General features: G+C 38.0%; 1 protein-coding gene across 1 annotated transcript; it reads left to right on the top strand.

Moving 5' to 3' along the window:
* The first annotated feature begins 1,247 nt into the window (after positions 1 to 1,247).
* LOC5574010 (integral membrane protein GPR180) lies at positions 1,248 to 13,634 on the top strand. Its single transcript, XM_021856309.1, is given in 8 exon segments — positions 1,248 to 1,493; positions 1,495 to 1,689; positions 1,691 to 1,729; positions 1,798 to 1,941; positions 9,394 to 9,464; positions 9,527 to 9,711; positions 9,781 to 9,885; positions 11,195 to 13,634. Coding segments are annotated over 8 exon segments (1,203 nt in total). The 5' UTR covers positions 1,248 to 1,274; the 3' UTR covers positions 11,440 to 13,634.
* The last annotated feature ends 2,357 nt before the right edge of the window (positions 13,635 to 15,991 follow it).

Genomic DNA, 15,991 nt, shown 5'->3' with positions numbered 1-15,991 from the left:
CTTCAGAATCGGCTTCATGAACAGATTTTAATCCGCGTTTATAGTTGTTGAAACTATCAATTTGCGCATAGTATGAACACAACATCCCAAATCAGATCGGCCAACAATTGAAGTTCATTCGTTGAGCAGCTGCAGAGTTTTTCACACGATTGCAACAGATTTTCCGAAGAGCAAAAACAAACGACGTCCACGATATTAACACACACATCAATTGTCCAATGGACCAATGGACGATGCACAAGTTCACTAATTTGACGTTTGAGCGGTGCCGAATTCACTGGTTTCCCATGGTCACATAAATAACACGGCCACCGCTAAACGTCAAATAATGAATTCGTGCATTGGTCCATTGCACGAGTTCACTAATTTGACGTTTGAGCGGTACCGAATTCACTCGTTGGTCATGGTCACGTAAATAACACGGTACCGCTCAAACGTCAAATAGTGAACCCGTGCATAGGTCCATAGTCAATGGACCGATGCATGAGTTCATTAATTTGACGTTTGAGGCGGTGCCGAATTCACTGATTGCCATGGTCACATAAATAACACCGGCACCGCTTTAAACGTCAAATGATGAACTCGTGCATAGGTCCATTGAGATTTTCACACCAGAAAATGCTACAGGTATCTTGCTAAAAAAAAAAAATGTCAGTCTTCCTCATGCAATGAGCCATGCAGGACTTCCCCAATGGTCCAGAAGTGCTAAAAGACGAATTTCTGAACGAATATCCAAAGGAAGTTTTGGAAGAATCTTTTGTTGCAATTTCTGAAAGTATCCTCGAAAAAAATCCTGGCCTAAATTCTTGAAGATATTTTTAATGAAAACCTTGGAAGGATTTCTTGGAAGTCCATGGAAGAATCACTGGATCTCTACATAAGCGATTTTTTTTTGGAGAAAGCTTTGAGTAAATACCTTAATTACATGGAGTTGAAAATTTCTGGAGAAAGTCCTGGGAAAATACTTGGCTGTATGTCACAAAGAATCCCATAAAAATCTTGGAAATAACCTCTGAGAAATGGTCTGGCCGAATTCTCTGAAGAATGCTTACTATAATTTAGAGCATCTCTTGGTCCCTGTATGATCTCTTTTTGATTCCCTCTCAGTCTTTTGATCCCTTTTCCCAGTAATGAGGTATCTAAAGTTCTTATTTTAAACAGTCCTGCTTTAGATCTGTTTGTAGTTCCTGATTGTCTCTTTTTTTCTGTTTTCAGGCTCTCTAAAAATTTCTATTTTGAGGACAATCAGGTCGCTTTTAATCATAATTACCAGAATGCTAATATCATCCTTTCTATCTAGATTCTGGTACATCTCGATGGTTGCCTGTTACCAAAACCAGACAACCTGCCAGTGGCACTACTACGACTATCGGAAGTTCCACGCCCATCCACCGGAAATCGATTACGACATCCAGCTGGTGAACGGGAATCCCAACCGGCTGAGCGCATCCTTCTTCAATCCGTTGCTGTTCCATTTCTCGTTCGATCAGCAGAAACACCCTGGAGATGTATCTGATCTTTTTCGTGATCTACCTGGTGATGGTTCCGCTGCAGATCTACGCGGTGCGACTGCAGAAGCATCCGGTGACGCGACTGTTCACCATCAGCCTGCTGCTGGAGTTCATCAGTGTTTGCCTGCTACTGACCCACACGGTTCGATACGCCATGAATGGCGTAGGGAACGAAAAATCTGGCCATCACCGGAGACATCTTCGATATCTTCAGCAGGGTAAGTTGTTGTTTGGGGGCGGTGAGTCAGCTTTACATCCGAAGCTCAAACGGAACGTTTCATTGCAGACATCGTTTATGCTAATACTGTTGCTGCTGGCCAAGGGTTGGGCGGTGACGCGGCTACAAATATCCGTCAGCAGTTGGATCCTGCTCATGGTCATTTGGATTCCTTACTGTGCAATACACGTGCTCCTGTACATATGGAACAGGGTAAGTTCTGTCGGTTTGATTGCTTTTTTAACCTTCTATCTATGCCTCGGGTCATATATCAATTTTATATAGGTTTGGTAGCAGGTGGCTATATGAAAACTTTGTCACTTTTTTAATGCAAGTTTCCCAAATCTTTTTACTTTCATGGGTGGTTTCTAAAGTATATTTTTCAACCAAAATAGTCTCTGAGGACATTTCTCCTATTTTTGTCTGTAGAGAATTGTAGTGCAGAATTCTGGAGGCTCCAGAGAAACCCTCAGAGACTATTACGCGACTATTCCACAGGTTGTTCCAGGATCTCCTCCCAGATTTCTTGAGGAAAGCTTCGGGAATTCTCGAGTGATTTTTCCACAGATTCCCATGGATTCGATTTATTACTGTTTCAATAATTATTTCCATGACCTGTCAATTAAGCCCTCCAAGACCTCCCAAAAGAATTCAGGATTCATTATTTTATTTTTGCACGAGTTCATTTGGAATTTCTGTACAGAAGTATCATAAGAGATCACTTTTGAATTTTCTGATTTTTTTTCCGTGAATTCCTGGAAAGTTTTTGAGGACTTCTCAAAAAAATTCTGAAGGAATTTCTGAAGCAATTTTACGATGTATCTAAGGAGCAATTTCTGTGAAGGTATCCTAAGAGAAATTCCTAGTAAAAAAATAGAAGAAATACTGATTTCTACAGTATAATAAATCTCTGGAGATATTACTGACTAAATTATTAAAGATGTTCTAATGTTTTTAAATCAAAAGAACAAAAATCTTGGACGAAATCCAAGAGGAATCGATGAAAGTAGCACTGGTTGCATTTCTTAAGAAGACTCAGGATTTTCTTGAGAAATTCATGAGAAAAATTAAAATTAAATCTCGTGGATACTCTGGCGTAATTTCTGGAGTTATCTTTTGAAAATATCCGGGTTGAATTCATGAAAATATCTTGGAATTCTTTCGGAAATCCTTAAATAAATAACTCAATAAACTCAATTTCAGAATAATATCTGAAGGGATTTCTGGGTCAACTTTTTGATGAAATGCTATGAGAAACTAATGAACAGATACCTAAGGTAGGTGAACCGATTTAAAAATTTCCCATCCGGGAAATCCGGGAAAAGCGGGAAAAACCCGGGAATTACAAACGACCGGGAAAAATACGGGAAATACCCGGAAATTTGGAAAACACACCAAGAAAATTTGTATTTCAAACATAAAACTACCGGTTTGTTTAAATTTTAAAGCACTATGGACGAAACTAAAAAACATCTCAGGAAGTGTACGACTGCCTGTCACTCGTACTTCGCATCGTGACTAATCTTTGGTAAGTTCGTATAGAAATAGTTAACGATTAAGATCTTTGCAAAATTTCTAGGAAGGTACTTAGGGATTCCTGGCAAGGTTCTTAGCGAGATACTTATTAGATTTCCATTTAAATTCTGGATTTTTGAAATTGAATCGATAATAGACAGTTTCTTGAAAATTCCTTCTGAGAGATCACTAAAATGGTTATTAGTAGATTGCTAATGAGCTTTTCAGTGGATTCTAGAATTGCTTGAAATTCATAGTAGATTCGTAGAGATTGTCGGGAAGCTAAGCGAAAAAAAATAACATATTTCTTAGGATATCTACTAAAATAATGGACAGAATGATTAAGAGTTGCGTTTGGTGGATTTCTGGAGATGTTTATGATACTGATTCTTGATAAAGCCATGTCTGAATTACTAGTTTGACTAATCCTTGATCTATTGCAAAGTTTTGATGAGGCCTTTACGAGATTTTGTACGGATTTTTACAGATTTATATAAATTTCATGGTAGTCTTGACCAGATTTTTGATAAGTTTTTGACGAGATTCTTGGCCAAACCTTTTAAAAAATGCTTGGAAGATGCAACCAATGTCAATGTCAAAAGTAATAGCCAGTTTCCAGAGGCGCGTCCACATTCAAAACCATGGATAGGACAAACGTTGGGAAAATCTTTATGTCACGGAGGCCAAAAAAAAACATATTTTTGGAATCCTAGACAGCAAACTAAAAGTGACTGCTTTCACTCTGATCATTAACACTAGAATGGAAAAGCTTCAAGGTCATTTGTAAGATCAAGGCTACCCAACGTACGGCACGCAGACCGCATCAAGCCCGCAGGTTCATTTTACACGACCCACAAATAGTTTCAAGACTCTTCACATATCTGACTCGTTGAATATTCTATCTATTTCTAATTAAAACATGTCAAGTCTCAAATCGCGATTTAATTCCTAGCTTATATTTCAGTTTATAATTTTGTATATTAAATATTTGATTAAAAAGTGACTGAATGAACAACTCAAAATTATTGAATTTATTGGTTCTTAGTACACTTTTTTGAAGTTCAGTAAACCATGCTTACAGTCATAACACAATCAATTATCGGACAACACTGTATCTCCTAAGACTTTATTCATTATTTTATAGACAAATTTGATTTCTATCAAAGTTGAAAACAAGTTTTTGCAGAAAGGCTTAGTTTACCAAACTCAAATTCACTTAACTATAATACCAGATTTTTTGTAGGGGTACCGGGAAAGTATGGACACCCCCTATATCTATGCAGATGCGAATAATTTTGCACTTTAGATGCAAACAATATTCAGTTGCCTGTCAGAAGAGTAAATTATCCACTAAAATTTCAGAAAATTGTTAAAGACATTGATTTTGAACCGAAAAATTGAGCATGATTTTATTGGGTTCGAAAAATTATAACATTCACACCTCACCAAATAAGCTTTCAGAGGCAAATGACTGCAAGTTGACCCGATAATGTAGCTCTTGATTGAATCTTTAATTATTCATGCTATATTAAAAAATATTGTTAATTTTTTTCTGCTACTTTAATACCAAGTGGATTTTTTGCATTTGAATTTTAGTCGATTTTCATAGTTGCAGCCTTCTTTTAGTTCAAACTCTAACATAATACCGTGACGGTCGCAACATTTTAGATTTTCAATTGACACCCAGTATATTGCCGTAAGACGTAGTTGACGTCAAAAGAAGAATGCGCGAGGAAGCAGAAATTGGTCTGCTTTTATAGTGCACTAGCCAACCCAAAGGAATCGTGGAAGACAATATGAAGTAGTTTGGTTGCGTAAGAAAGGGGTCGACATTTTCCTAATTTTCGACAGTCTATCGTCAAAAATTCAAAAGTTTTCTCCATTTGAGTAAAATGTTGTATAAATTTCCGACCGATTGGTGGGAAAATATTGAAAATCTACCGATAAATGGCTGAGTTATTAGTATCTGTATATTGCCGTAAGACGTAGTTAACATCAAAAACTTATACGAAAATTTAAATACACCAGGTGAGAAAGTAGAGCCGACACTTTTAAAGATAAAAAAATATAACTTCAAACACAAAATAATCCAAAAATATTTAATTTAATGCAATGATTATGATGCGGAACCACAAATCGGTTGAAAATAGTCAATTTTCTGGATTAAAACTAACTTGGAGGCAATATTGGAAGCATTTCTACGAAAAATGTCGTAAATTGGTTTTAATCATGTTTTCAATGGCACAATGACCCTGTCACTACGGTTTCCTGAATATATACTTCGTTTTTCGTGGTTCTGGGAATGATCGCGGGACAATTTTCCCATAAACGTTAAGGTGTCCATACTGCACCATGGGGGTGTCCACTTTGCCCCGCTAGCTTGATGGTGACTACCAAATATAAGCCTTTTTTAAACATTTTTTTAGAATGAAAATATTTTTTCCAAATTATGCAACAATGTTCAACAAATGCTTAAGAACTCTAAAATGCATACTGCACATAAATAACAGTATAATATTCATGTCTTTACAGTCAAAATAGGCAAATTCCTTAGGGTGTCCATACTGCCCCGTGTCCCCCTAATGAAATTTACACAACCCTGTAATGGAATCCTGGCCATTATTTTTCACAAAAAAAATCTTTGTTCAAAAATAATGGGCAGCATTCTCACAAAATCTTCAATACAATCCACCTTTTTGAAACAGAATCTTTATAAGCTATCCATAGGATCTTATAAAAACGTAATCCGCAGCTTTATTCCTCGGTAGCTTTCGTAATGCTAACAGTATATGATTCTTGTGCAAGATTTTGACAGGATCATAGGTACAATTCTTACAGAACCATGCAGAAGCCTGTTTAGAAAAATCTTCGCCAAGATCCAGAGCATGGTTCTAAACTTTAAGACAGATTTTTTACATACCAGCAGGTTAGGTGAAGCAAGTTTTTTTTGGGGTATTTTTTTACTGAACTCTGAGCTTTTTTTTTCAATAAAATCCTAGACAACATTTTTACATAATCCAGAGCAGGATTTTCAAAAGGATTTTAAAGCATTCATGAGTATATTTACAATTTTTACAGAGTCCTGGAAAAAATTATAACTAAATTCTGGGAATGATTTTTATAGAACTCTTAGCATGATGCTTAACATCATTTATATATTCTTTAATTTTTCCAAACTTCCCCTTTTTCCACTACTTGATTTGATAGATTGATCCATAGCACACAAAAAAATGGCCCGCCACACAATTTTAGTTCGGAGATTTGGCCCGCGGTTCAAAACGTTTAGGCAGACCTGGTTTAGATCAACTGCATTGGTTATTTACTATTTGATCAACATTTATATCCTTTTTCGGACCAGTTCACTTAAGACAGATTTGACAAAAACTAGAAGATACTCTGAATCTCAACAGCCAGCGATATTGTTCTATAATTTCCTTTTTGAAACTTAAAAATACTGTCTATAATTTTTTTCTTTGGATTCTTCGAAGAGTTGTAAAATAAAGATTCCCGAAGTAGTTTAACACGCCTTACTGGAAGAAACTATCAATTTCTGGATAGCAGTGGTGCAAATTCGATACCACCGAAGCTAGAAACTTCTGGGCTAATTGTAAAATTACTTCTGAGAATTCTTGGTAAATGGTTTAGAAATTGTCGAAAATATACTATGAATCATGGGAATATGATTCTGAACGAATTGTTCAACATTTTCTCCAATGGTGCCTTGATACACGATGCTACTGGCAAATGTGTTAGGGGCTGTCCATTAATTACGTAAGGGTTTATGGGGGGAGGGGGGGTCTGAGATTTCTTACGCGCCATACAATTTATTTTTGATTTTCATACAAAAAATCTTACCATGGGGGTGGGGGGGTTGAAAAATCCCGAAATTTGTCTTATGTAATTAATGGACCGCCCCTTACCGGTTTGATTCAATCTTTAAATTGTTCCAACGATTCTTTAGGAACTGTTGAATGTTTTCTTCTAATACCTCTTCTCCATGCTTCATGCTTATTTCAGTTATTTGTCAAGAAATACTTCCTGGAATGCTCATGGTAATTAATCCAAGAACATCTACATCTGGCTATAGATCGACGTCACTTCGTATTAAATCATAAGTAGGATAAAACTTTGACTGTCCTACCCAGGTACTCTTGTGATTGATTTTGAGTGGACACCCTGAATCTGGAGGTACCGTCAAAAGGAATAAGAATAAGAAAAGAATAAGAAGAAGAAGACGATGACCCCAAGGCACAGACAACGTAACTTTTTGTTTACATAGAGCAGGGCTGCCCAACGTACGGCCCGCGGGCCGCATCCGGCCCACGACCTCATTTCATGCGGCCCGCGGAGGGTTCAAAGATTCTTCTCATATTTGGCCCGTTGACTATTCTATCAACCCAAAGTTACAACATACCAGGACTATTTAGTTTTCAATTGAATTTCAACCTTATGTTTTAGCTAGGTAATTATTTAAATAGTTTTGTTTGATTTTTTAATCTTCTCACATATTGAGGATTTTGCCCTCCAATAGACTCACACCTAAATAATTTTGTCCCACCAAAATATTCTCCCACCATGTTTGCCATATATTGGATGGCGTCGTAGCTAACAAAACCAACAAGTAACGCACATGTAACGCATATGTTGGATTGTACATTGAATGCAAGGTGCGTGCTTCTATGAAAGTGCCATATAAACTGACGTGTGAGTATTTATTTTTCCTCGTTGAAGATGTGCACGATAATCTATTCCTCAACTAAACGAACAATATGTATTTAATTGTATGCATGCTTTAAATTCTAAATTCTGGGAATGTTTTTATCGTGATTTATTTTTTTCAATCTTCTTCTTCTTTCTGGCGTTACGTCTCCACTGGGACAGAGCCTGCTTCTCAGCTTAGTGTTCTTATGAGCACTTCCACAGTTATTAACTGAGAGCTTACTATGCCAATGACCATTTTTGCATGCGTATATCGTGTGGCAGGTACGAAGATACTCTATGCCCTGGGAAGTCGAGAAAATTTCCAACCCGAAAAGATCCTCGACCGGTGGGATTCGAACCCACGACCCTCAGCTTGGTCTTGCTGAATAGCTGCGCGTTTACCGCTACGGCTATCTGGGCCCCTTTTTTACATAAACATATATAGCCTGAACAAAACTTATGGGCAAAAGGCTTAATTTTCCTACATAATTTCACTGAATCATACACAGCAAAAATTTGAGAATATTAAGCAGCACGTAATTTGGACATCGACGGAAAATTGTGGCAGGCAATTGAAATTTACAAGCGTTAGCCAACAGGTGAAGCAAATAAGACCATCTGTCAACCAATCAGGGCCCTTCCAACTATATTTCAGTTAAATCCGCTAGAAATTTACATGAATCTGCCACAAAACAAACCCAGCAATGCTCAACAATCTCGCGACCGAGAGAACGCTCCGCATTGTTGACTGCTCTTTCAATCACTTCTCGATGAAACCGCCAACCGTCGAAGCGATTCTGTGATACACTCATTTTATGCAGAACCTGTTCAACTTTTGTCAAGCACTTACCAATGTGGCGAGACAGCCGAGAGCTCGGGTGTAAACCTGTAAAATTATATACTCGCTATAAATTTACAGGTTTCGTTGATACTGTGTAGGCTAATATTCTCACCAAATCCTGTAAATAAATTTAACCAATACCTTGGCGTAATTCACGCAGAATCCTTAGAAGTATTATACACAATAAGGGTTTTTTTTACTAAACCTTGAACAGGATTTTAATAAAAATTCTCGATCCGACTTTAAATGGAAAACATTGGCAAGTTTCTTACAAAATTTCCATCAGGATTACAAGGACATCTAGCCAGGATTTTCAACGAATTCAATACATAATTTGGGGACGGACCTGGTGTAGGGGTTAGAACACTCGCCTCTCACGCCGAGGACCTGGGATCGAATCCCATCCCCGACATAGTCACTTATGACGTAAAAAGTTATAGTGACGACTTCCTTCGGAATTTCATGTGGAAATTTGTGCGTTTAAAAATGTGGCCCGCGACACAAAATTGTTTCTGTCATTTGGCCCGCGGTTCAAAACGGTTGGGCAGGCCTGACATAGAGGGTGGTTAACTAACACATTTAATGATTGTTTGAATGCTCTGTTTCAGACCGAGGTCGATATCATATCCGACATCGACGAGTACCAGACGTGGCCCGGCTGGTTGGTGCTTGCATGCAGGTAATTCCCAAATCTTCCTTCTAGATAGACCTAGCCGACATTCGTTTCCCCTTCACTTTAAGGTCCACCATGATGCTGTGGTTCTTGTGGGAGCTACGCATCACCATGAAGTACGAACACTCGACGCAGAAGCTGGACTTTCTGCTGCACTTTGGCGCTTCCAGTTTGGTGTGGTTCATATATCTGCCCATTGTGGCGCTCATTGCGGTCAACGTGAACCCACTGTGGCGGTATAAGTTGCTATTAGGTAATTGAGCGTTTTGGAGTGGACTGATGCATGGATTCGGATTATATTGTTGGACGTTTCTTTCCCTAGGAATTACAAATTCAGCCGATTGTCTGGCGTACTGCGTAATGATGGGGTTGCTGTGGCCAAATCGCGCCGGACAGTATCTGCTGCTGACGGGGTCCCACTATACAGGTTCGTATGATATTTTCCTTATTTTTATCTAAATTGCCAAACAAGCGGGTAAACTTGCATGCAAGTTAGCTGAAATGGTAAAATTTTGCATTTTCAACAAAAACTAGACGTAGGGGCAATGGGGGCAATATGATCATACGGGGCAATATGAGCCACCCCGGATTTAAGGTCAAAAACAGTGTTTTAATGTCTAGTGTCATTATGATCAGCTAGAGGATGCTTCAAATAGCCACCATAATAAAAACCGTAAAAATATTCGTTTTAATACTCGAAATATTCACAAAAATGTACAAATTTGTCGTTTTTCATAAAAAGCTTATAATTTTGGCAGTTTTTAATTAAGGCTTTAAGACAATTATATTTATTACTCTGGTAAATTTTATCAATCCATTCAAACTTCTGATAATACTGAACAATTCGTGCGCTAAATCAGATTTGTTCGTAAACAAAATTATTGGAAAACAGAATATTATTTAGAAAGTGAAATGGCGGGGCAATATGAGCCACCTAGATTTAAGGTAAAAAAATGGTATTTTGAACATAAAAATTACATTTTCTAAATATACTAGATTATGCTATTTACTGTATATTCATCTTGGTGCGCCATTACAAGAGAAACAATTAGCTAAAAAATAGGTTGAAGTAAGTGTTGCAATTTAATACTAGAATTACATGGCATATTTACTATGTGTTATGTATCTATCAAAATAAGCTGTTAGAATTAATAATTTCAAACAAAGCTACTCAAATTTCCTTTCCAATATTTTACTGTTTATCATTAGCTCTTCACTACATTGTTTTAAATAAAAATCATACGATTGAATGAGGTGGCTCATACTGCCCCGTTGGGTGGCTCATAATGCCCCATATGGTTGGTGAACACGCAGGAAAACATGGTTTTCAAAAACGTTCCTAAAATAATTTTCAAGTTGATGTTAACATTAATTTTTGACATAATATGGAAGAAGACATGTTATAGTACAAGTCACTAGCATTTAAACAATAGTTTTTGCTGTTTTTCTATGCATTCCATGACGATTTCCTTAGGCGGCCCATATTGCCCCGATCACCCCTACTATGTTTTTTTTTAAACGGCTGTGGATTCAGCAACCCTATATTTAGTAAATAGCGGTATTTGTTTATGCTTAAGACAAAAATGTGTTCCGCAGTGTAATTTTTCCAAAAAGCTTCGATCCCAGTTCTCGGAGTTCATAGACTAAAATCGATAAATATTGATATTTGTGATACAGAAGTTGATTTTGACTACTTAGTTAACACGTTTTTTCGTACATTCCTTTATCCGCACCAGGCATGGACGAGTTGGACGAGTTCAACGAGGCGCCGCACATCGTCCATCGGGACTCGGATTCGGTGCTGCGAGTGAGCGACGACGACTACCAGGACAACGATGACGAAATCGAAACCCTGGTGCTCAGCACGGACGATCTGCTCAGCGCGGGGAATAACGGTGGCATCGAGTCGCCACCGACGGTTGTGAGTAGCGGCGGTAGCAAACCACTCATACTGAACGGACGAAGTCGGAACCATCTGTAGATGGGTCCGGGACATCGTCCGGCGGGGAGAGGCTATTTTCTAGTGAGTAGAAGCAATTCAACGACTGCGGCACTCGATGTGTAAGTATGAATTTGCTTGGAACCCAATTATGTGAAGATAGATTTGGGTTTTTATAATCAACCGATTGGGATTGCAAACGAGTTTTGTACATAATAGGTCAAACACGAGACAATTTTTTAAAACGGTGTGATTTTTTTTCTAAACGCGGATCAATTGATGATATTTGAGAATCTTTAACGGAAGTCAGACACGAATCTTAAAGCAGTAGCAAAAATGTTTCCCAGAAAGCCACTTGAACCAGCAAAACAAAAAAAGCTCATGTGCCATAAAGGAGAGAAATTTAGTGATTCGCTTGTAGACGTAGCCAAACGGTATGGTAGATAGATCAGCATCAAGCGGAGCGTTAGGCACTAGATAGATAGACAACTCGTTAGAATTTCCACGATATGGTTAGCAGTAATTAGTAAGGAGTCAAGCAGTGTTCCGGTAGTGCTCCATTCTTAATGGTAGAAAGTTTCTAAACCGGCACCTTCCAGTAGATTCTTCGTACCGATGCGAAATTCAACGGAAAACAATGGCGTGTGATATAGGGACAGAAAATAGCAATTAACTAGCAAATTGGAAGAATGAAATACAGTACAGTGTTACGTAGGGTTAGTGTAGGAATTTATAAGGAAGTGTTCTGCATAACTTAATTAGGTCGTACTGCGGTTCGGATTTGTAGAGCTCAACAAATCTGGAGAGTAACTCTTTAGAGTAGGATGTAATCCTGCCTTAACTGATTCGTTCTCGCGGGACAATTTTGTTCCCTTTACAAGTAATATTGAGATGATGCCAATTTAGACATCATACAATACATCGTGGATTATTCAACAAATTTTGTTGAATAACCTATAGACAAAAAGTGGGAACCAATCGGTTAAGTAATATCTCCCCAAGTAGCCATAAGCACGAATAATTAGCCCTAAATTTGCATCAGTCATGCATAGACGCATTATAATTGCATCATCAATGCAGACATTATCGCATTATCGCATTATCGTGCTTACTGTTTACTTGGCATTGGCCAAACATGCTGTCAATTTCTTTTACTACAAATCCGAACCAGAATGAACAAGTATTCCACTGCTGCAATTAGCTTTGCAGGGGTGTATTCTGTAAATCGAATTGAGAAAATAACTTTCGTACATTCTGATCGAGTGTGTCAAGTGATTAATCGTAACAGTAATTCGACTCAATACACTTGTCAATACCTATACTAAGCGTCTATTTTGTGACTGATGATGAGATTACTTGTTCAATTCGATTTCCTTAATGAACCCCTCAATTCATGTTTTATTTATATGTAGATATTCGAAACTTTGTAGCATTAGTTACTAGAACAAACGCATCCACGTTTTTTGTTAATTACATCGGAATTTTCTCAACGATACTGCTACTTCATATAAGTCTAACTATGAATGCAATTAAAACCCCATACAAAATATTCTAAAGACTAAAGCCAAACAACCACTACAGTTTTGTAAGCGCAAACCACAAAATACGCAATTCAAGTACCTTTTCCAAAGCAAACAGTTTTAGCCAGCAGCCTAAATCGCTTTTTCAGGATCATCGTTAAGAAATAAAAAACGTTCGAAAGCGGACACGACAGCCACTATTTTTGCAGAATCTTGACTACGAAAAAAGAAAAACAGAACAGAATTGATATTTTTGAACTCATCTGACAAGATTTAATGAGCGACAGAAAGAGAGCAAGGTGGGAAAGCGAAATTACTAACAGTCTAAGCAGGAAGAAGTCGACGAACCGACGAAACACGGGATAGATTAGCGTTGTGATATATAATTTAGGTATTTTAAGGAAACGTAACGAAACACGATGTCAATGCAAAAACAACCGGAAAACCTGTAAATACGACGCGGAAGTCGGATACAATATATCTTTACTGGCTGATTGTTTTCCCTACATTGATATGACACTGGATAATTATTATTGGAGCATGTGAGTAAGGGCGGGTTTCTTCTGAAGCACGAGACAGAAGTTTTTTATACGAACAAAAAATATCTATTACAGTTAGGGACGGCAGGAGATGTTTTAACGATAGTCATTCGATTGTGTATATGAGTAACTATTTGCCCAAAAAAGAGACAGATAAACCTAAATGCAAATCTTTAAATCTGTAGTGTTTCGACAGTCGACGTTAGTGGTTATCACATCCTGATTCTAAAGTACCTATACATGAATATAGATGACCATTCAATTCAGCATAGTAGCAATCCAGGTGATTGGGCAGAACAATATAAATTGCACGAATATTATTCATACTAGCTAATGAACAAATCTACATCTCAAAATTTGAAAATCAATATCGTCGGAGTTCTAGGATCGGTTGCTGACAATTAATATGTTTAAGGCTCTTTAGCAAATAGGTACCTCCAAATTTGTATCCGGAACCAGTAAGTGACGATTCGCTCGACTACTGACGGATCGGCTCTTTTTAACCCTTCGATAAAGCGTGTCGAATGTCTCATCGCTCCAACAAAACCTGTTCTTGCTCAAGCGGCTGATGCTGTGCCAATCCAAACGAGGTCCCGAGAAACCGCTGTGCATAGTCAATTGGAATGCTTGTTCTATCTGTAACAAAAATCGACTTTCGTAACGAACGGAAAGTCGACAACGTCGTTTTCACGGGACGTATTTCAAACCGGCAATGATCATCTTCATTCGCGAATCGACTGGGCGTAACTCCAGTAAACAGATCCTGCGTTGACTATGATGTGCTCCTAGAATCGGTCGCAGACACCTACCGGCAATGTCTCGTCATCGATACTGAGGTATGGAGTTCCTGCTTGGGCAAGACACTGGAAACAAGGCGGAACCGCGAAAAGCTGAACGGATCGTTTCGCCTGATGACAGTGCGAGTTGTGAGTACGCATAGAACGGTAAGGAAAGACAGCAAATTCGGAATGCTTTGACGACACTAACCCCTATAACCGAACCCATGAAGAAAGTCTCCATCCCATACGACATACATATCAGCAAACAGCTCCGCCCAAAGCTAAGGAATTTCGGAATCGATTTGGTATTTTCCAGCAGAGACAACCAACTTAGAACTTCGTTAGGCTCTACCAAGGATCCGGTAAACACACTAAACAAGGCTGGTGTTTACAAAATCAGCTGTTCCCACTGCAGCAAGGTCTACGTTGGTCAAACAAAGCGGTCTCTCGAGGTTAGATTCAAGGAACACTTAGCGGAAATAGGAAAAGCTCAGAAGACGATAGACAAGGGGATGACATGCGATTTCAAATCTAAGGTGGGAGAACATATCTTTTCAGAAGGACATACAAATCTGACGGCCGATATCAAAATTTTGAGAAATGTTTCTTCTCCTTGGAAACTGGATGAGGCGGAGAGTCTGGAAATTTGCAAACAGGTACCTACGACGCTACTCAACAGAGACAACGGCAACGGCAATACATGGCTATTCAACTTGGTACCTACTAATCGTTCCCGTGATGTACCTTTTTATTACCCCTTGAAAAAAGAGTAATTCATGAATAACTTTGTTACTTCTAAAGATAGAGTGATGATATGTTTAGCAAAAACACAAGTTTTTTCATGACAAACAAATTTGTAGACACAACACAAAAAATGTTAAAAATCTTGGAAAAAGGTATGATAAAAAGTATGATTTTTAGGGGCCAGACTCGCAGTGATAATACATCCAACAAAAAAATAATCGATCATCTGATATGCACCCTTTTTTGTTTGATTGGCGGTTCTGTCGAGTTCAACCGACCGACCAAGGTATTTTTTGCAATATGTGTTCAGTAGAGAATGACCTATATAACCTTTTCGATTGCTAATCGTTCTTTCTAGTTCACCATCCTATTGCTGAAAACTATTCTTACGCATTTTTGAACTGCATCACTTTTCGGGGGAAACGTGTCATTCGGGGAAACAGCATTCGGGAAAAAGTTGCACAATCCCTGGTCCATCGTAACTTATCGAAAATAACGGGTTTGTTCACGTGTTGAACGAAAACATTTATAAAAGGAAATGTATGTTAATTTTACCCTACCTGTCTCAGACTGGTACTGGAATGACTTCGTTTACAATACTTCAAATCTATACTTTCCCATCACTCATGCATCTACAACTTAAAATGGAGCGATCATTAAATTTTCATGAAACACGATTGAGTTATGCTCAAATACTAGTAATTGACATTTGTAAGTCAGTCCCTTAGCTTACGGAAGAATTCCAAAGATTCGTACCAGAATGTCGAAGATTTTTCACCGCGATCCTAATAATTTACAATGAAATCGAAATGTATCCTACTAGAATTCCTAATGATTACAAATTGAAAATGATTTGGGATTTTCATTGGAAATCCCTAAGAATTCTATCTAAATCCCAAGAATTCTTTCAGAACCTCATAGATTTACACCTGAATCCAGAAGATTTCCACTGAAATCGTAGGGTTTTCAACTAGGAATCCAAATATTTTTACTTAAAAATCTAAGAATTGAA

Source organism: Aedes aegypti, unplaced genomic scaffold (genome assembly GCF_002204515.2).
Source record: "Aedes aegypti strain LVP_AGWG unplaced genomic scaffold, AaegL5.0 Primary Assembly AGWG_AaegL5_hic_scaff_1515_PBJ_arrow, whole genome shotgun sequence".
Classification (NCBI taxonomy): Eukaryota; Metazoa; Arthropoda; class Insecta; order Diptera; family Culicidae; genus Aedes; species Aedes aegypti.
The sequence above is the reverse complement of the archived record's forward strand: the minus strand, read 5'-3'. Positions and strand labels throughout refer to the sequence as shown.